The following is a 20,814-nucleotide window of genomic DNA, read 5'->3' as shown; positions in this document are numbered from 1 at the left end:
TAGTAGCAGCAGATATTTAGGCAGAATCTTACATCCGATGAGAAAAGTGGTGGGATAAAGAGGTTGAACCGCCACACTGTGTGCAGCTGTTTTCACTTTCCATATTGCAAATGTTCAGACTCATCCTTCTAAAGATTATTAGACATTTCCATGTCTCCGGATCATGGGTTAAACACAAGAACTCATGGTTTAGCATTAAAAGGAAGAAACAAATCTTGCCCAATGACGTTTTGATACAGTGGTAAAATTGTTCCTGCATTATAGCCAGTGGGTACCATGTGAACGAGCAAGAAGTTCTGTATTAGCACCTTTATTTGCCCTTGTACAAAACAGAAGTAGCATGTTTAAGCAATTTAAACCTATTTTATATAGTTGTAGAAAAAAATTAATTTCTAAAACAGTCACATTCTCAGTTAAGGAAGAAGGTCCTTGCCCTTGCAACCATTCATTTCTGTTTCATGTTATACTATCTGTGCTATTAAGAAGAAACATCCTGATTAGTCATCTCAAACATACACTTTGTCCCTATGCCTATAAGCAGTTCAAGTTGTTATAACACAAACCAGCAAACATCGGACTTCTCTCAGTAAACCTGCAGCACCTTCTGTTCACAAGGTTTCCTCTCTTAAAAATTAATCCATATTAGTATCTTTGGAAAGCATTTGGTACACAGATTGAGGTTCAGCCTGCCATCTTTGATGTCTCCACCTTGAATACGACATGTCATTATACAGAGACCTAAGAAGCAGCTCAGATGTTTGGATTACTTCAAGACAGCTTCCTCTGTTTTAATCAGATCGCACAAAACACACATACTCAGAACATGTGTTCTTAAAGCTGAGTATAAAACCTCCAAGTCTGTTGTGGAGAAACAGCCACAAAGTAAGGTAGTCCTGTCTCTCATCATTGTAGATCAGCTGCAGAGCATGGCATCCTTAAATATACTGATCTTCATCTTGGCTGTTTGTGAGCAGTGACCAATTGTCTGCTTCGTTCCTTAGAGAATTCCTCATGTGCCTTGACAGTCTGTCTGAAGACAACGAGCAAAGGGAGACTTGACTGATATCATCCCAAGAGTCTGCCTTGGGATGGTCTCGTCTCCTGTCATCCATTCCAATATGGACACTAACTTGGGAAGGAGTCAGTGGCTTCATGCGCCCATGAGCTTGTGCTTCATATCTTTCCATATCGGGCTTTTTATAGCTGCAGAAAGCAGAGAAACATACATATTACAAAATGTTAAAGGCTCAAAGAATTGTTCTCCAAATAACAGGGGCCACTGCAGTGACTACTTGTCACTGGTAAGTAGTGGCCTTGTGGCTTTTAAAATAAGCCTTCCCAGTGGCAGAAAGCACTGGGGCTATACAAAAATTGCCACTGTCTGCAAACCTATCAACAAAAGAAATAATGTATCCTCTTAATGACCCACTTATGTTTGAAGTCATTCTGTTTTCTTTAATATAACTCTAATAAGGAATGAACAATATAGTTTTTGTGGGTTTTTTGGGCTATGAGGCCGTGTTCCGGAAGAGTTTGTTCCTGATGTTTCACCAGCATCTGTGGCTGGCATCTTCAGAGTATGCTGGCATGGATGTGAGTGGGGTATATATACTGTGTGACCCTTGGTTGAGAGTGATTTACATGTTAATCTTTGTGTTGACCTGTTGTTGAATGGCAAGGCCTCAGGGTGTCTATTTAATTGCTGATCCATCATCTGCTGGGAAACCCCCTTGACCCTGGGTAGTTATCATTTGCCCTTGCTGGGTCTTGATTTTGGTGTTTTCAGGACTGGTAGTCAAACTTTGTTTACTTGAAGGGTTTCATCTTTCCTGTTGAAGTTGTCTAGGTGTTTGTAGATTTCAAGGGCTTCCATGTGCATTCTGACCTGGTAGTTGTTGGGATGGTCCAGAATTTCAGTGTTTTCAAATAGCATTTCATGCCCAGGGTGGTTTATAATGTGTTCTGCTACTGTTGATTTTTCTGGCTGACCCAGTCTGCAGTGTCTCTCGTGTTCCTCCATTCGTGTTTGAACACTATGTTTGGTGGTCCCTATGTGGACTTGTATGCAGCTGCATGGTATGCGGTAAACTACTGCAGCCATGAGAAGGTCTCTCCTATCCTTCACTGAGTGCAGCATTTGCTGGATTGTCTTGGTTGGTCTGTAGATCATTTGGAGGTTGTGTTTCCTCATCACATTCCCTAGTCTGTCTGTGACTCCTTTGATATATAGTAAAAATACCTTCACTTTGGCTGGTTGTTTGTCTTCACTCACTTCCATGCCAGCATTCTCTGAGGATGCCAGCCAGAGATGCTGGAGGAATGTCTGGAATAAACTCTTCCACAACAAGGCCACATAGCCTGAAAAACTCACTAAAAACTATAGATGCCAGCCATGAAAGCCTTTAACTTCATAATGAACAAAATAATTTGAAAGATGCCTCTAAGTGAAACAAAGATGGTAAATTCTGTTTCAAATGTAAAGTTCTCACAGTCTGGTAGGTTAAAAAAAATACCTATATTGTGGTTTGGGTGCATGTAGCTTTAGATTTTGAGCAATTAAATGTTTGAATGGAAAACCAGGAGCTCTAGTGAAATTTGTGTGTTTGTTTTAAATTCAGACTGCCACCATTTTTCTTCCCTCAATGTTAGTGCATATCTCTTTCCAAAACGGAAAGGGAGAGAAGAGGGAAACAGTAATTAGATGGTGTTGTACAACCATGCAGGATCCAGTCCCACATCTTGCAGACTAGATCATGGGCAGACAGAAGGTGGATTTGGACTATAGATAGATCACTGGTTGATTTCTAGTGGATTGTCTTTAAGTTTTGGTTGTTTAACAATCACTAAAACTTATCTTTTGACTTTGATCAACTGCTGAAATCAAGAATAGTAAGGCTAGTTGACCTTTGTGAGGAAAGGATGTGAGCCTTATTCAGTTTTAACAGTTGGGATTGACTTAATCCTTCCTTAAGCAATGCTAACAGACAGAATCTTAAAGTTGAAAGGGATCCCAACCATGTAGTCCAACCCCCTGTCAGTGCAGGAATCCATCACTAAATCAGCCATGAGAAATGAACATCTAATTGTTTGAAAAGCTCAGATGAAGGAGACTCCATCAACTTCATGGGTAGTCTACTCTGCTATCAAATAGCTTACCACTAGGATGTTTTTGTTATAATTCGAATCCATTGGTGTGGGTCCTATCCTCTGGAGCACCAGAAAATAAGTTCTTTCTATTTTCTGTGACATCCCTTGAAATATTTAAAGATGGCTATTACAGTATACCACTTCTCAGCCTTCTCTCTTCTAGACTAAACATACCTAGTTCTTTCAATCATTAATTGCAAGGCTTGGTTTTCAGATGCTGATCACTCTTTTCTGGATATGTTCAACTTGTCAATATCCTTCTTAAACTGTAGTGCCAAGAACTAGTCACAATACTGCAGGTGAGGTATGATCAAAGCAGAATATTTCCCTTGGTCTGGACACTATACTCTGGTTAACGCAATCTAAACTGCACTGTTTTTCCTTTTTCTTTTTTGGTGCTGCATCACATTGTTGACTCATGTTATTTTTATGATCCACCTAGACCTCTAGGTCCCTTTCCCATGTATCTCAGTCAAGCCAGAGATCACCTCTCTCATATTTCTGCATGTGATTTTTTTCCCCCAGCCCAAATGTTGTACCTTAAACATCTCCCTCCTAAAATTCATTTTGTCAGCTTGGGGCCATCCTCTGCATCATTCCCAATGCATCTATGCACCATCCTCAATATACACTAAGTTGAGGGCAGAGGTATTCTGGAAAAATGAAGATAGATGAAGCTACAGCCTCACCATTGATGTTTCTCTTCTCAGTGTTAACTGCTTATCTCCACCTATTGTAATTCTCAAGACTTCCTTGCCTGCCACCAGTTCTGCCCATCAGTGAGTTTGTATTATTCCCTTCATGGAAAGTCTGCATAAAATTCTCTTAGCTGAAATTATGCACATTGGCTACTGTACCCCAAAATCATACCAAGACTTACAATTTGAGCTGCAGGGAAGAGAGCAATACTGATACTGAGGAGGCTGCCATGGCTGCTGACCCCATCCATGGTTGTAACACAATTCCAATGGGCATAAATACTCCTGCCATAAGAAAGCACACAACACACACACAATAAATGCAGAGCATTTGTTTGAGTAAGTATCTTTATAAGCAGCTGAAAAAAATAGTTCAGGTATTAGAGAGAAGCCCTTCTTAGCCCAAGTATACTTTCCTTACCGCCTACCAATTTCCCTTTCAATTGGAGGAAGCTATTAGTCTGATGCACTTTCCCCAAAACTTATCAGCTGACTTTTCATTTGTCATGCTCCAAAGCAAGCCAGATATAGCACAAAGAGCCAGAAGGTTGAGTTATGGCTGTTATAGAAGGGCTTAGGAGAGGTAGGTTACCAAATGCGCAGGAAGGTCTTCTGATGTTTTAACTTTTTTTTTAAAAAAAAAACTGTAGATAGTTGAATTACATTTCAAAAATATCTTTTTGTGTGTTTTTACCGATATGTATCTTTTATTTGTACCTGTTTTAACTTTTGTATGCCATCTTGAATCCTGCTTGTTGAGGAAAAGGCAGAATACAACCGAACATCACCATCACCACCAAACAGGCCCATACCATTCCAAATCAAATGGCAAAAGGAACTAGATACTAAAATGTCAGTCCTTTCACTTCCACCCTTCTTTCTCTCACCCTTCTCACAAAGGCCAATTCACAAGGAATGTCAAGTTGATATGTCATTGTCCTGTCATTTACTACCTGTACCTTTTTAAGACACTAGAGGGGCAGTGAAAAATGTTCATATATGGCCTCAACCCATGGCCTCCTTGACTATTATGAAAGGGTGCCAGAGTCAAGTTAGTCGGCTTATGAGAGAAATGACTTGGCAACAATGCTACAATGACAATGTTGATGTTGCCCCCTCCATGTGTGAGCTGCCATATTTGAGGCTAACAGCAATAGTCCCCTGTGCCTGCTCCTAAAAAGGCCCTGACTGTAGGCAACATACTCTTACTAGAGATGTTTCTTAACAGTTAACCAATCTCCCACTTGCCCAAGACTCAAGCCAAATACTTGTGAACCATCCTAATCATTACTCACCTGCTGCTATCGGTATGCCAAGGAGATTGTATATTAAGGCCAAGATGAGATTTATCCGTATTCTTTTTACAGTCCTCTTGGAAAGATGGATACTTGCAACCACATCTAGTAAATCATTCTACAAAAAGAAGAGGAGGGGACAAAGAAATCAAGATGATTTTTTGTAATAATCTTTGGATTCTAAAAGTTCTGGGGGGGGGGGGTTATATATTATGGACTCACACGAATGAGAACAACATCTGCTGCTTCTATGGCAACATCTGTGCCTGTCCCAATAGCAATGCCAACATCAGCCCTGGCCAACGCTGGGGAGTCATCGATCCCATCTCCAACCATGGCAACTCTCTTCCCTGCTGTTTGGAGTTCTTGGACTTTGGCTACTTTGTGAGATGGAAGAACCTCAGCAAATACTTTTCTGATCCCAACCTAAGTGCAGAAGGACACTTTGCATTAGGACAAATTAAACAGAAAGTAATGGTAAGAGTGGCGAAACCAAGAAGAATGGAGAAAAGGAAATCTTGAAAACTGGAGATGGGCACACATACCTGCTTCTAAATCAAACCAAAGACCTATTTAATCCAGCATCTTGTTTCCTTTGGTGCCAACCAGATGCCTTTAGGAAGAGCACTTTTCTTACTTGGCAGTAACATACAGTCGGCCCTCCAGATCTGTGGGCTCCAGATCCACAAATTCCACTAGCCACAGATCAATCACCCCATATTATTAAATGGCAATAACATGAATGCCAACACACTGGAGCATGTGTTTTTTTTATCCATGCAGGGTCCTGGAACCAAACCCCATAGATATGGCAGGCCCATTATATTACTGTATATTTAAATCTGGAGGTTGCATATAGACACCAAGACTAGAATACACTGAAGAGTGAGTGATTCATCCCAAAGGTCCACATAACACAGATGCACATTCCTTACCCTCAGCTCCTGCTTAGAGGAGCAAGACAACTTACATTTCAGCTGTGGACACAAATCCAAAATACCAGAGGCATAGCCTTCCTTTTAGAAATGTTTTGTCTCAAAAGTTTTGCAGTGAAGAGAGAAATGAAAAGCTTGACATAGAAAGCATTACTTTAAAAAATTAAGATCTATATGAAATTAACCTCTTAAATTCAGCCAGACAAAAAATCTTGTCACTAAAAGTCACGTCAGTTGACTATTTTAGAATAGACCAGAGCTTGGAAGCATTCTTCTTTGCACCAGGACAGCTATTGCTTTGCTGGCTGGGAAAGTTGTAGTCTCAAAAGGTAATATTACTAAACTCTAGAACAGATCAATGTGTAACACTTCAACTTAATCCACTCTGGACTTTGTGTTGGATGGGAATGTCTTTTTCTGTTACCAGAATCTCATAATTCTGGAAAAGAAACATTTAACTTAAGTATAGACTTAATTTATGTGTACAGTATTTTAATATACAGTGTGCCCGCGGCATATGCCAGCATGCCATACACAACTTTCAGCTTATGCTGAAGACGCACCGTGGGAAAGACAATTCTGAGATAAAAGTTATTTTTGCATACCTAGTGAGAACCTTCAAATAATATCTAAACCAGGGGTAGGCAACCTGCGGCCCGCGGGCCGGATGCGGCCCAGCAAGGCCTTGGGACCGGCCCCAGCCCGGTCCTGCCGCCGATTGCCGCCGGGGCCTTTGGCCTCTTGCGTGCAGGGGCAAGGGAGGCAATTGTCTATAGATGCCTCAGAAACATGCATTTATATTAACATTTTTTAAAAAATCAGCAAATTTTTTGTGTGTCCTCCACTTTTTTTAAAAAAGGGTCCACCACTTGAAAATGTTGTCCTACATTTGTCCTGGTTTATTTATTTATTCAAATTGTAAAAAAATTATTTAATTATTTATTTTTTGGCTTCGGCCCCCCAGTTGTCTGAGGGACAGCAACCTGGCCCCCAGCTCAAAACGGTTGCCTACCCCTGATCTAAACATAGATCTGCCTCCCAATTCAGATGGTTAATTAAAAGGCTGATCATTCTCTCATGGTCTCTATCAAATCAGAAAGCATACCTGAGTTGCAATCGCTTTGGCTGTTTTTCTGTTGTCCCCTGTAATAAGCACTACATCCACTCCCATATTCTGCAATATGTGCATTGCTAGAGCTGCCTCTGGTTTGACTGTGTCTGCTATTGCAATCATGCTACAAAGTGTACCTGAAGAAGTAAGCACAAACATTTATTTATTTATATTGACACGTGACATTTATACGCTGACTCTTAAATCTGAGTCAATTGGGGCACCTTCTTATTTATTTAACATTCAAAACCAAGTGGCTCCAGATGGGAATGCTATATGCATTCCTCCACAACCTTGTTTTTACATTTTTAACTTCTTTAAAACTGTCGAACACCACCATAGCAGCTTTGGCCACCCAAGATCTATAGCAATCCAGCTGTTTTATCCTTCCAATTATGGCAGTGACCAAAGTGTGGCCTGTTCTCTTGCATATAGCCTCTGTGGCCATGGCCCACTCTAAACAAGGTTTCTTCACACACACACACCCAAAAAATCTGTCCCCAAAAGCTATTTGCCATTCCTGGAATTTTCCACAGATGGTGGATTTACAATCTTTTTGATGCTGGCACTCCTCTACTCCCCACAATTTCCAAGAATGCAAAATAAAACATAAAACACGCTGAAACTACTTGCCATGCCTATTCATTTGGATTTTTTAAAAAATAATGAGTCAGGTGTACACCTCAGAGTGCCCCAGGAGTCAAAACTGGCCCAAAGACCTTCTGCAGTTGCCCACCCTTGTTCCACCCTACCATATAACAAAGCTGGACTCCCAGTGGCTACAAAGGACACAGAATATGTTTAAATATCTTTAGAGTACCATCTATAGCCACCAAAACAGCTGTGTGTCCTTTCATTTCATGGCTCGTCATTGCTTCATGGACATCACTGGAGATGAGCAAGCCATTCCGTCTCATCCATTCCCGATTTCCTATCAACACCGAATAAGTCTGAGAGATGTCTGCATCTGTCAGATACAGAAATACAGTTCCATGAAAACTTAAAATTGTTTAAGAATCTCCATAAATTACAGGGAAAGCTGTTTTACAGAACCTGCTTAATAGGCAGTGGGAATATTCCACTACTGCCCAAGAAGCATAATGACTGCTGCTCTCTGGTGAAATACCAGGGCTGTTTTTTGTTTCTTTGTTTTGGTTTTGTTTTTTTAGTGATAAAGGCCCATCCTATTTTGGCTAACTTACACTTAGGACATTTTGAAAATTTTGGCACCTGGAAGCAGACAGTCTTTCATAGACTGACAGTACCTAAAGCACATAGGCATATAAATTCTAAACAGCACACTGAGTAAAATACACACATGCACACACACGCACCAGTGTCCAAAGTTCTCTAGTGGAGCATGTAAATCACAAGATTCTTATGAAATACATTGTTTTCAGAAGAAATACACACTATACACTCTTAAAATTGAGCCCATGAAGTATCTTAAGGTGTTATGACAATAAAAATGGGCGAGAATAATAGAATCACAGAGTTGGAAGAGACCACAAGGGTAATCCAGTCCAACCCCATCATACAGGAACTCACAATCAATGCACCGCATGTGGCAGATGGCCATCAAGCCTCTGTTTAAAAACTTCTAAAGAAGGAGACTCTATCACAACTTGAGGGAGTGTGTTCCACTGTTGAACAGCTATTACTGTTAGGAAGTTCCTCCTAATGTTGAGGTGGAATCTCTTCTCCTGTAGTTTGAATCCACTGGAGCAGCAGAAAACAAGCTTGCTCCATTGATTGGGGACCTGGTGACTCACAAACCACTAATTCAGCAGCCCCTCAATGTATTACTTACCTCTCAAGTCTGAGATCAGAGGCTGTAAACTCTGCTGCATCACACTTCTTTCAGACTCACCAAAGTGCTGCTCAGATTTACCCAGCACAATTTCAATGCTGCTGACATTACAGCTTATTCCACATCCAGGAACTGCATGAAAATCTTTGCAGTACCCTAGGATCTCTGTGCCAAGCTCCTGCAAAAAAATTGGATTTTAAATAAACCTTTGCTTCTTCAAAAGTGCTGCAGATATTATGTGCATCTACAACAAAATGCTGAGTCTACAGCTACAAATATAGACCTAAATGGGTTTCCTTGGGACGGGGCCAAGAAATGTGCAACCTACTTAGTTTGCTCATTCTTGCCTTAAGGCACCCCAGACCATGAATTTGAAGAGGAAGCCTAGTGACAGTAGAAAATTCTCACTAGTGACACATGTGAACAAATATTTCCAAGGCCCCTGGTTTTCTGGGCTGGGAGGGGCCATGCCCCATGAGTTTCTAACAGATATTTGTAAAGCTCCTAGCATATTTCAGGCTCTTTATTCTGAACTGTATTAAAAACCAGTCTGTAATGTTAATTTGACTTGAAATAAAGATAACTTTAGTTGTGAGCCCATTAAGAAAGCATATTCATCATTCATCACACTTTCTACAGTCAGTCTTCTCTTCAAGTTTATCCTGAAGGAAAATGGGTTCTTCTAGAAAATGTAGATAGTGTGAAGTCATAATTCATCCTCACACTACCCCCAGATGAGTTTTTCCATTTTCTGGAAGATTACAGTAGATTTAAAAGTAAGGATGGTACCAAATTAACACTCATGAGAATCAACCCACTTGGGCTTCATTTTATTATTAAGGCAACAGCTAGCCATTCTGAACCATGGATGAGAGGGATAAACAAATGATGGAGTCTGGGTTGAAGCAGTGCTTGGAAAAATTACCATTTGGGACTATATTTCCCTAGCCAGCATGGCTGTAGTTCTGCCTTGGACCTATTAGAGGGAAACAGGCGCAGTGAAACCCATTTGTATGATTCGCAGAGACCACGAAGAAGAACTACATATCCAGTGCAATATCTCATTGCACAGTGAAGGAGGAATTGCTTTCTTGGCCTGTTACAGACAGCCAAAATAAAGCTGCTTCGAGTCACTTTGGAGGTATAGTATTTCAATGATGCATGAGTCCTAAAAGTCTGGAAGCTTCACCAAAGCTGCACTCCAGTCTTTAGGACTGGAGTGTGGCTCTGGTGCGGCCTTTGGACTCTTAGGACGCATGTATCATTGAAATACCATACCTCCAAAGTGACTCGAAGCAGCTTTATTTTGGCTGTCTGTAACAGGCCCTTGATCCATTGTGTTCTGTGAAATGCTCACTGAAGTGTGAAGTGTGCACACACTTGGATCATAGGCCCTCAGGGAAGGGTGGCTGGTTTAGACAGGCAAGTTGTACATGGGCAAACCTAGCCCAAGTCTGGGAAATACCCACCAAGGGGAATTAGGGTTATCCAAATTGCTGAATTAAAGTATTTTGACATCACTTTAACTGTCATGACTATCCTACAGAATCCTGGCATTTGTAGTTTGACAAGGCACAAGAGCTCTCTGACAGCCCAGGCTGAATATCTCACCAAAGTACAAATCCCAGGATTCTGTAGGATGGAGTAATGACTGTTAAAGTGTTTAATAATAATAATTTGTTGTATTTATATACCGCTATTCCAAAGATCATAGCAGTGAACAGCAAGTAAGCTAATTAGCAAGTAAGCTAGTTTGCCCCCAACAGTCTGGGTACTCATTTTAGCCGAAGGAATGCAAGTCTGAGTCGAGCTTGGGCCCTTTTGCTGGTCTTGAACTCCAACCTTGTGGTTTGAGTGAATGTTGCAGTAAGGCATTTAACCACTGCGCCACCAGGGCTCCTTAGTTGTTGTCACTAAGCAATCTGCTTGAATTCTGCCATGTGGATAGTTGAATTGGCAGTTCAAGTGGTGTCAAACTGCTTGAATTCTGCAGTGTAGATACACCTCTCCTTCACCTGCTCGCTTTGTTATACTAGCAAGTCTTTTGTAGTATTGGTTACAGGGACCTGCAAATAAGCATTGAGGAGAAAGTCTCTACATGGGGTTTTCAGACACTGAGAAACCCCCCTTTTCATTTCCCCCTCCTCAAGCAATAAAATATTCTATTTATTTCTAATTGCTGACAACACTTTTCAGAAATTCAGTATTCTAGTCCCTCTGGGCTTTAAACATTCTTCTGAGCAAAATGAAAGTGAGTTGCGGGACAAATCATGCCCACTACTTCGCTATGCAGCTGTCTATCATGAGGCTGATTCTTGTTCCAGGCTTTGCTCAGCTTGGAGGAACATTTATTGAGTTCAAGCTGGAGGCCCAATAGCCTGGTGCTTTGTAGTACAGTGCTTGGCCTGGGAAACTAGCATGGCTGGACTGGGAGAACTTGCTTCAGGCACAACATGGCTGGGAGTATGCTTATCCTCAGGTGGTCCCCGGGTGCTAAACATGGTTCCCGCCAAAGCTTTGAAGGGGCTGCTGCTACCAGGCAGCAGCATGGCAATAGTTTTGGGCTAGAGCTATCTGTGTCTGAAGACCAGGTAATGGGGCAGGGAAGGTTGCCTCATGACTTTCCCATTTCTCTCATCTTTCAGTTATCTGTAGTATCAGAAGGGACCATTTTCCTGCACTGTCTTTCACCAGGCAGCATCCACAAGGTGCGTTGGGAGCAAAAAATTCAGCCTCTCCATTTCTTGCCCATGTCAAGCATTAAGGGTATTCTCCTGCTTGATGTTCAGATAGGAGATAAGATGCTTCAAATGGCCTTTGATAAGCTCTGACAGTTTCACAATTGGCTACATTTGGCAGAACTTTCCTTCTGGACTGGGATGAAATGCTGATGAAAAGGGCATACCTCTTTGCAGTATTTAGTGATAGCCATTCCTAGAGGATGTTCGCTGCTGGCTTCTGCAGTGCCAACAACTGCAAGTACTTTTTTCAGAGAGAGAGAGGCTCCTGCATTTCCAAGCAAGAGGACTCGCATGACTTTTGGAACTCCATAGGTGATAGTCCCAGTTTTATCAAACATCACTGTCTTTATCTGCAAGAAACAAATCAGGCAGCAATAACAATAGCAATAGCAGTTTCATTTAAATACCACTTCATATTGCACTAAGTGGTCTCTAAGCAGTTTGCAACTGTACACTAATTGCCCATAACAAGCTGGGTACTAATTTTAACGACTTCAGAAGGATGCCAGGCTGAATCGACCTGTAGCCCCTGGCTAGGATTGAACTCACAACCTTCTGTCTGGTGGGAAATGGAAGGAGGTCAATTGGGGGGGGGGGTCACACCATGAGTTACTGCACCGGGTAACACCAACCCTAGGGACGGCACGGTTCTGCTGAGGTTAGAATAAACACAAACCCACAATTAGATGAATACCCCTATTCTACTCATGATACGGATGGTGTTCATGGGAAGCTGCAAACCTGGACTCCTCTGCCCAGCCTACAACTAAGCTATCCAACAGTAAGTGAGGAAGGCTGCACCTCTCCATCTCTCCATCAGTTCCAAAATATCTGTTGGCCAGTCTCTTTGTTTCTCTCCATGCCTGTGGCACCCCAGCCTCTCATGTGGAAGTATCTAGAAGCTTCAACATTTCTCCCCAACTGGTCATCCTCATTGGGCAACTGTCTTTCATGATCTCTGTTGTCCTTGGTGATGCTGATCCCCAGTAAATGAAACTTAAAACCATCACATCCTTAACACTTTTTTAAAAACCTGGAAGAAAGACTATACCTCTCAGCTCTGTTGCCCAGATAATGGGAAAGCCCTTTATCACAGAAACCTGCAGGGTAGTCAGTATAAGAACTATGAGTAAATTATTTTAGCCCAGACAAAATCTGTCAATAACTTTTTAGTTTTTTCTCTAGGCTCCTCAAGATTGGTCTAAAGTAGTCTGCACAATATAACTGGGTTTTGCCAGTTAATATCACTTTCATGTCCACTCATTCCATTCTTTTGGAAAGACTGGTTGTAGTAATTTCTTGGATCTGCAATAGAGCACTTCCAAAAAAAACCCCACAAAAACACCAAAACTGCCATTTCTCTGCAACACTAAAGTACTATACCTTTATAACTCTTTAAAAAATAAATGAGAGAAAGGAAGAGAAGGAATATTTGTACCAATATGCCTCTGAAAAATAAAGAGAAATTCAGCTGAGGGTGGGAATAAAAGGTTGCAGATGATTCCAGGAATTCCATAAAACAGAATTCCATAAAATTCTGTTATCCATCTGAAGTAACAGAAAGATAATTTGAATATTTTTTTAAAATCCTGGAGACTTCAGTGGTAAATACAATTTTCAGCAACCTCCAATAATAATAATGAAATAAAATAAAAAATTTATCCTGATTTTTATCCCAGACAAGGCATTTTTTTGTGAAACCTAGAAAGCTGTACTGTTTCAAATATAAAGTTACACTCTAAGCACCTAGACAAGAAATCCTTTGTAAATTTAAGGGTAAGACTACAATCCTACACATTTTTAATGAAAGTAAGCCTCTATGAATTCCTAAAGACTTACTTTCAAGAAGACATACAGAGAATTGCACTGTAAGCCTATCTTAAGATTTGATTAATAATAACAATAACAACTGTTGTTGTTGCAGCTAAATAGCAATAGACACGAATTAGCAATAAAATATTAACCTTATGGGCCATTTCCAGGGGTTTCCCACCTTTGATGAGAATACCATTCTGTGCAGCAACTCCAGTGCCCACCATGACAGCCGTTGGGGTGGCCAAACCCAAGGAACAAGGGCATGCAATGCACAGCACTGTGATGGAGGTCTGAAAAGCAAATCGGAGGACAACTTCTGCTTTTGGGATGTGTTTACTGTGATGCTAGAAGGGAAAACAAAAAATGTTTGCTCACAGGAGAAATCCAGTAGTATTAAAGGGGCAGTAATATTTTAGAGGTAGAAACTGGCTCTGAGTTTCACTGTCTTAAAAAAAAGCCACTCTCGAATTTGTTGGGTCACTGTAAGTCAACTGGTGACTTGAAGGCCCATACGCACACAAACATTAGCAATAAGCAATACATTAAGCAATACTTAAAAAAAATCACCACATGCACACACTCTTAGTTGTCATCTGTACTTTAGCTTTGGAGCCCAGTGAATATATCAATACTTAAAAATTTACTATCTTTTCCCATTAGTACACACAAGAGAAACTGGCCTGGGAATTTCTCTGCTCCCAGCACATTCATCCAAGGCAGAATGCTCCTTACAGTCTTTGTGTATGTTATTACCCAGTTTATAGTTAGAAAGCAATACTTATTCCCTGTATTAAGATCAGTTTGTTTCCTGTTTGTCCCCAACTGTGAGCTTCCCTGGTAAGGAGCTGCTCTCTCTCTTCTTTATGATAGTCTCTAAGGCTATTGTAGCACCAATAGATCAGTATTGTGTACTGGTCTGAGCACTGGATTAGGACTCTAGAGGCTAGGGTTTGAATTCCCAGTTGCACATGGAAACCCACTGGGTGACCTTGGGCAAGTCACAAACTCTCAGCTTAAGTGGGGGACAAAGGCAAACTACATCTGAATGAATCTTGCCAAGAAAACACCATGATAGGGATTGCCATAAATTGGAAATGACCTGAAGGCACATACAATAGTTCATTTCTCATTGTCCTGTCTTTGTATCTTTGTCACTCTATTTGGGAACCAATCCAGACAATAATCTCAGGTGTTGAGTGGATCAGCCCCAGATCTCAACTCCAGTGTTTCTCCAAATGATATGGGGGGGGGAAACTATCCTATCCTGTGTTCTTCATAGCTTTTTCCCCAGAGCAGCAGAGAAAATATTACAGTACATTCAACACACTCCTGAGCAACCTTGAGTTATGTGTGTGTTCACATGCAATCTACTTAAATAAGTAGTACTTACGGCAAAGTACTTCAGCACAATGTCAAAGTGTATAAATCCAATTCCAATCCAGGTTATCAGAGTTACAGTTGAAATAATTACTATAAAAGGGACAAAATAGCCACTAAATTTGTCAGCCAACTGCTGGATGGGTGCCTGTAAGTGAGACAATTAATTACTTTACATTTATGTGCAATGCAAAGAAGGATATAACCTCAGCCCATCATGCTAAGTTACAAGTATGTTTTGGTCTACATATTCCATCAGCCCTAGCCAGCATAGTCAATACAGTACAATCCCGTATCTACAAAACCAGTAACCATGGTTTCATATATCCATGTCCCAAAAAATATGTTCTCTCTAGGCATTTTCAAGGTCCTTCAGCACAATTCTGGTAGACGCTGACTATAGAGTTGTGCTGGAGGATCCAGAAATGCCTACAGAAATTTTTCCTCTAGGAATCTTTATGTCCTCCAGCATGACTCTATGGTCAATTTCCACTGGAAGTCATTCATTTCAATAGGTTTTGCTATTATTCATGATTTCGCATTCCCATGTTAAGTCCAAGAATGAATCTCCTGTGGACATGGGTTTGTACTGTAGTGAGAACTGTAATCCAAAAATTTTCTTGAGAACCACAGTTGCCCATCCTTGCTGTATGGAATGGTTGTTCAGACAACAGTCTGTTTGACCCCAATGTTAATTGACATGGCTGCAGCCTCTGGTATCCCAGGATTTGTAGTTTTGTGATGCATTATTGCTCTCTGGCAAAGAAATCTAAATACCCCACAGAAGAACAAACTCCAAGATTCCATAGAAATGGAGCCATGGTAGTTAAAGCCATATCAAAGTGTTATAATTGTGTGTTTGAAAAATACCATAGTTTCCTCGCTTGAAGAAATTTTCAGAGTTGAACAACTAACGAGGCTTCAAAAAGCAAGTAGGCATGGAGACAAAATTGTCTATGCTTTGTAGAAATGTTGGGAAGAGTCGACTGCATTCAGGCAAGGCAATATACAGGACATTGCAGGCAACGCCTCTGAGTTTACCTTTCATTTGAACAGATAAACACTTTGTTTGCTTTTTCTGCACAGTGTATAGATGTCCAGTGCCAAGATAAACACAGATTGAAAAGCCAAAAGCCAGCAAATAGATGTACTTTACCTTTGACATCTGAGCTTCTTCTACCAGTTTCACAATTTGGGCCAGGGTGGTGTCAGAGCCAACATGAGTTGCACTCACAAGCACCGAGCCGTGTGCATTGAGAGAGCCTGCAATTACGGTACTGCCAGGTTTCTTAACTACAGGCATGGCTTCCCCTACAAAAACAGAATATGTGAACCAACCTATATCTGTTACTCACATGTCTCTCATTTAATGACAAAGAGGACTTGGGCAACACATGTGCTATGTTAGGGGTGTGTGTGTGTCTTGAGGTGGAATTTGAAGGTGGGTTAAATTACTCCCCAAAACTAGCTGTGTTGCTCACCTGTGACTAAATAAGAGCTATGCAAGAGGAATCTCTCTGATTTAATAAAACCAGACGCTTACTGTCAAGAGACAAAGGTGGTGCTGATCAAAGCAGATGAAATACATATCTGCTTTGATGAAGGAGCTGGGAACAAACTTGCTTTGTTCTCTTTGCTTATTATTTACTGTCCCATAGCAACCTTGTATCTCTTCTCAAGAGCTCAGCAAATAAAGGAGCAAAATACAATCCATTATTCACATGCGTTTATACGAGATTTTTATCACCACTAACCCTTATTCTAATTATTTCAGGAGGATTTAGTAAGGCTATACATCTGAACTCCAAGGAATCTCTTTAAATGAGCATGGATCTCCAATTGTGCACTGCAACCAGGATAGACAAATACCAATCAACTGATCTGGGAGAACCCATAAAGAAAAGCTGATTTCAGATTTTGCTATGGTCTTTTTCACTTAACTTACATTTACCATAGGAGCATGGTGTACTTGGGATGCAGAGAACCGACACATTTTGATTGGTGTTGAGGATGCTGATAACTGCTGTTCTTAGAAAGATACTTAACACTTTACACATGTAACTTCTGGCAGCATTTCAGTCTGGTTCTCTGATCCATGAGATCAAGACTCAGAAGATGAATAGGGAAAATGTGGTCCTTCAGATGTAGCTGAATTGCAGCTCCCATCATACTTTCCCATTGCCTGTACAGGTTAAGATTAACAAGAGCCATATCTCAACAACATCCAGAGGCTCACATGTTTCCCACCTGGATCTGTGGGAAAGCAAACATGATTTAGGGCTCATTCCCACTGCTGTTTGCTCCGAAGCAGGATTTGGGGCAAACGACTCTTGTTCCCATTTGAAACCGCTTCTGATCCTCATTTGATCGATCCCAGGAGGAAAGAAGCAGGGTAAACACAAATAACCCAGGGTTACTTAATAGTGCCTTTTTTGCGGTTCTTTTCACAGGAATCGATCCTTAAGTGAGTCAAATAAGTGGGAACGACACTTGTAATCGCAGCATTCAGAAGGGGAGGGACAAATGGCATAGGGGTGTTTACTATCCCTCCTCAATTTATGACAGATCCGCCATCCCCCCCCCCACGGTCAGTGAGGATTCCCTTCCCAGGATGTAGAAGCAGCAAAAGGGAAGAGAAGGGAGAGAAAGAAGGAGGCAGGAAAGAGGGAGCACCAGAGACACACACAGGCCTTCCTGGGCCTTTCCTCCTCTCATTTCTTCCCCTTCCATCCCCAACTCGGGGGGCTTCTCTTTCTCTTTCTCTCCCTCTCTCCCTCCCTCCTCCTGCCATTAAATGATTGACATATGAAGTGGCACAAATGGGAATAAGCATTGTGCCAAAAAAAAAACACACGCTTACTCTGGAGTAAGGAAAATCTTGTTTGTAGTTGGAACAAAGGGCCTTTGGGGATTGATTTCTGACACGCAGTCAAGCCGAATCAGAAATCGAGTCATCCTTCCAATGAGAATGCCCCCTTAGATGCCATGTTTCACGGATTCAACAAGAGAAGCATTTTGCATCTAGTTATTTGTTACTTCTGTACAGCCACATCCTAACATAGAAAGTGAAAAAAGGATTGTTGGAAGCAATGCCTCTGCTGAAATTAGTAGCTTAAGTGCAATTCCTAGTGCTGGCTAGAACACACCCACCGTATCAGTTTGAGTTACAGAAATATTGACTTAGCGTTCAGCAACTGATCCAGTGGTCTAATGGTACTAGTGACTGCATTTAAGCCATTGTGAGGAACATTTTATTTTCACTGTTTATGTTTTATATAACTTGAATTCTCTGAGTTGCCCCTAAGGGATATTGTATTGAGGGGTGCAGCTCTCCAAATGCTGGACTGCAACTCCCAGCTTTCCTTACCACTGCCTGTCCTGGCTAACACTGCTGGGACTTTCATTCCATCAAAATTTCGAAGGCTTCATGGATCCCACCTCTGCTATAATGTAACCAAGGTAGGGCAGAAGCTATTTTGCCATTCTCAATTACATATACAAGAGTTGTAGCTGACTTAGTTACAGTTGCTATGAACTGAAGGTACAAAATTGAGTTTGAAGATGACTAGGGCCTCATTCCCACTACCTTTTAAACCAGATTGCAATTCGTTTTAAACCAGTTTAAATGACCCTGGTTCGCACTTGAACCAAATTGCTGAAGCGGTTCAGAGAGGGGATCCATGTGTTAGACTCATTTAACCCATGTCTGCTTGACTTTGTTTTTTTCTGCGTCTTTTTGAATAAATCAATTCCGTGCAAGTGTGATCTAGATGTGGATCAGAATTGATTTAAATTTGCCCTTTGGCCAGGTGGAGCGGGTCTATTTTGAACTGATTCATTCATGAATGTGAACCACAAGTGGGTTATTTTATTTTATTTTGCAGCAAGAAAATGCAATCAGGACAAATGTAGTGTAAACCACGCTCTGCTGCCAAACCGATCCATTGATTTGGTTCGCAAAGCTATTTATTTGTAAGTGGGAATGCAGCCTAGGACTGGGGAGAGAAGCAAAAAGGAGCAATCTTTTGTTCTGGAATGGTCAGGTGGGAAGAGTCAAGAAAGTTGATGGGCCACTGGAAATTACATAAGGGACACCATTGGCCAGAGGTTCTAGCAGTCTGGAGACGTCTTGGGAGAGGATACTTAGAAAACTATTAAAGACAACTAACAAGAGTTGTTGGCTAAAAAGAGAGTGCTCAGAATAGGAGAAAGGAGAAAGGCCTGCTTGAAGAAATTAATCAGAAGCTGGTGGAGGAAGAAGCTAGATAGTGTGAGGTAGTGATGCTTCAAGCAGGCAACATAATTCTGCACTGACAGGGTACTAGGAGATGTATTGTTTTTAATGTTTAATTTGTTCAATTGATGTTTTAGGGGATGGAGAGAATGATTGGGATATGGGGTATGTATGTTCTACTTTAAATTGTAAGCCGCCTCGATTATCTCCGCCAGAAAGATGGGGTAAAATAAAGCTTTTGTTTATTATTTATTATTATTACTCATCAGGCACAGTAACCAAATAAATTTAATCTAAGCACATTTAGGAAATCTCATACTGCTATTTAAAAAGACTGCCTTTTCTAAATAATTTTCATAATGAACATTTTCATTTCATTCATCTTGTCTCTCATGGTGGAGTCAGTCTCATTCCTATGAATAGGTTACTGAGTTTCTTACAACTACACAGGGTTGGTTTTTGATGGCAGTGGGTGCAGATTTTATAGATACAGGCTTGTGGCAGATAGTTCCAGAGACTCAAGTCTGGAGGTTTTAATCAATGAAACACAGATTAGTAATATGTATGGGGAGCCCTATTATTCAGTTAATTAACAATATGGAAGTTACCTGTGATGAGGGATTCGTCAGCCATAGAACTGCCTTCAATGACTTTTCCATCAACGGGGAATTTCCCACCAGGTACTACCTTTACAATATCTCCCCGCTGAACTAGTTCAACAGGCACTTGTTCTTCCCTGTAAGAGAAAGCTCATGTAAGTGAGCCACACAAATCAAACAAAAGCACTGGAGTCTTTTAACAGGGGTGGATTCGCAGCAGTAAAAAATATGCATGATGAATTATGGTATATTTGTGCCTGCTTCATACAGTATACAGACTGTATATTAAAGTTCTTCGAGGGAGATGGGGAGAAGATACTCAAATATTTGTTGATACCGTGCAAGATCATGGATTTCTGGATGACATGTAGCCTGAACTCTTCTCTGACTATGCAGTGCGATATTTATGTCCCCCAGTGTCCCACCCTTATCTTGCACAGTTATGTCAAGTACTGTCTAATGTATGTATTATACCTCATAATAGAACTGAATTCTTGTCCTTGAATAGATTTTAACACAGTGTGAGATTCTACATTAGCAGAAGATTTTTATACCAAGGCAAGAAATTTATTTTCATCTGCTCCACTTACTAGATAAAGCTATCCAATCTAGCTGCTATTTTTTTTAACTGTATACGCTATCTAAAATTACAGTATATCTGGTTGTCTTAATAAAATAACTGCATAATTTCTAATTCTGTTTTAGAGAAAGTGTGTTTTGTTTCAGGATGCAGACAACTGCAAGTAACCATGGCATAGTTTATATTTTCAGAAATGAGGTTTCCAACATTGTTTCTGTTTTATTCCCAGCAATCGTAGGGACAGTCGGATACAATCTGAATCCTGGCAGAATCTAAATTTGAATGTCTGAAACACCATTCCTCTCAAACATCATCTCAGGACTCTGATCATACAGCCTTCATGACTGCAACAAGTTTGCATCCCATATCCATTTGACTCAAGTAATTTACTTGAATGCTTCTGCATTTTGGTGACTTCTGAGTTTGCCTACAAAGGTATTACTGAGTTTGTCTTCAAAGATATTATTGGAAA

At 40.8% G+C, this 20,814-nt stretch overlaps 1 protein-coding gene across 6 annotated transcripts in view; it reads right to left on the bottom strand.

The window, feature by feature from the left end:
• Positions 1–294: 294 nt before the first annotated feature.
• The window catches only part of ATP7B (ATPase copper transporting beta), a 35,645-nt gene continuing 15,125 nt past the window's right edge, over positions 295–20,814 (bottom strand). For 3 of the 6 annotated variants that reach the window (XM_042473649.1, XM_042473675.1, XM_042473682.1), the window contains 12 exons: positions 19,772–19,899; positions 16,086–16,240; positions 14,943–15,077; positions 13,702–13,896; positions 11,902–12,087; positions 8,997–9,174; positions 8,007–8,153; positions 7,181–7,323; positions 5,363–5,566; positions 5,141–5,258; positions 4,028–4,130; positions 295–1,203 (listed from right to left, as the gene is read on the bottom strand). In XM_042473649.1, the coding sequence (XP_042329583.1) occupies positions 936–1,203; positions 4,028–4,130; positions 5,141–5,258; positions 5,363–5,566; positions 7,181–7,323; positions 8,007–8,153; positions 8,997–9,174; positions 11,902–12,087; positions 13,702–13,896; positions 14,943–15,077; positions 16,086–16,240; positions 19,772–19,899 (1,960 nt within the window). In that variant the 3' untranslated portion in view covers positions 295–935. The other 3 variants (XM_042473656.1, XM_042473664.1, XR_006104557.1) reach the window with 3 other exon arrangements.

Source organism: Sceloporus undulatus, chromosome 1 (genome assembly GCF_019175285.1).
Source record: "Sceloporus undulatus isolate JIND9_A2432 ecotype Alabama chromosome 1, SceUnd_v1.1, whole genome shotgun sequence".
Classification (NCBI taxonomy): domain Eukaryota; kingdom Metazoa; phylum Chordata; class Lepidosauria; order Squamata; family Phrynosomatidae; genus Sceloporus; species Sceloporus undulatus.
The sequence above is the reverse complement of the archived record's forward strand: the minus strand, read 5'-3'. Positions and strand labels throughout refer to the sequence as shown.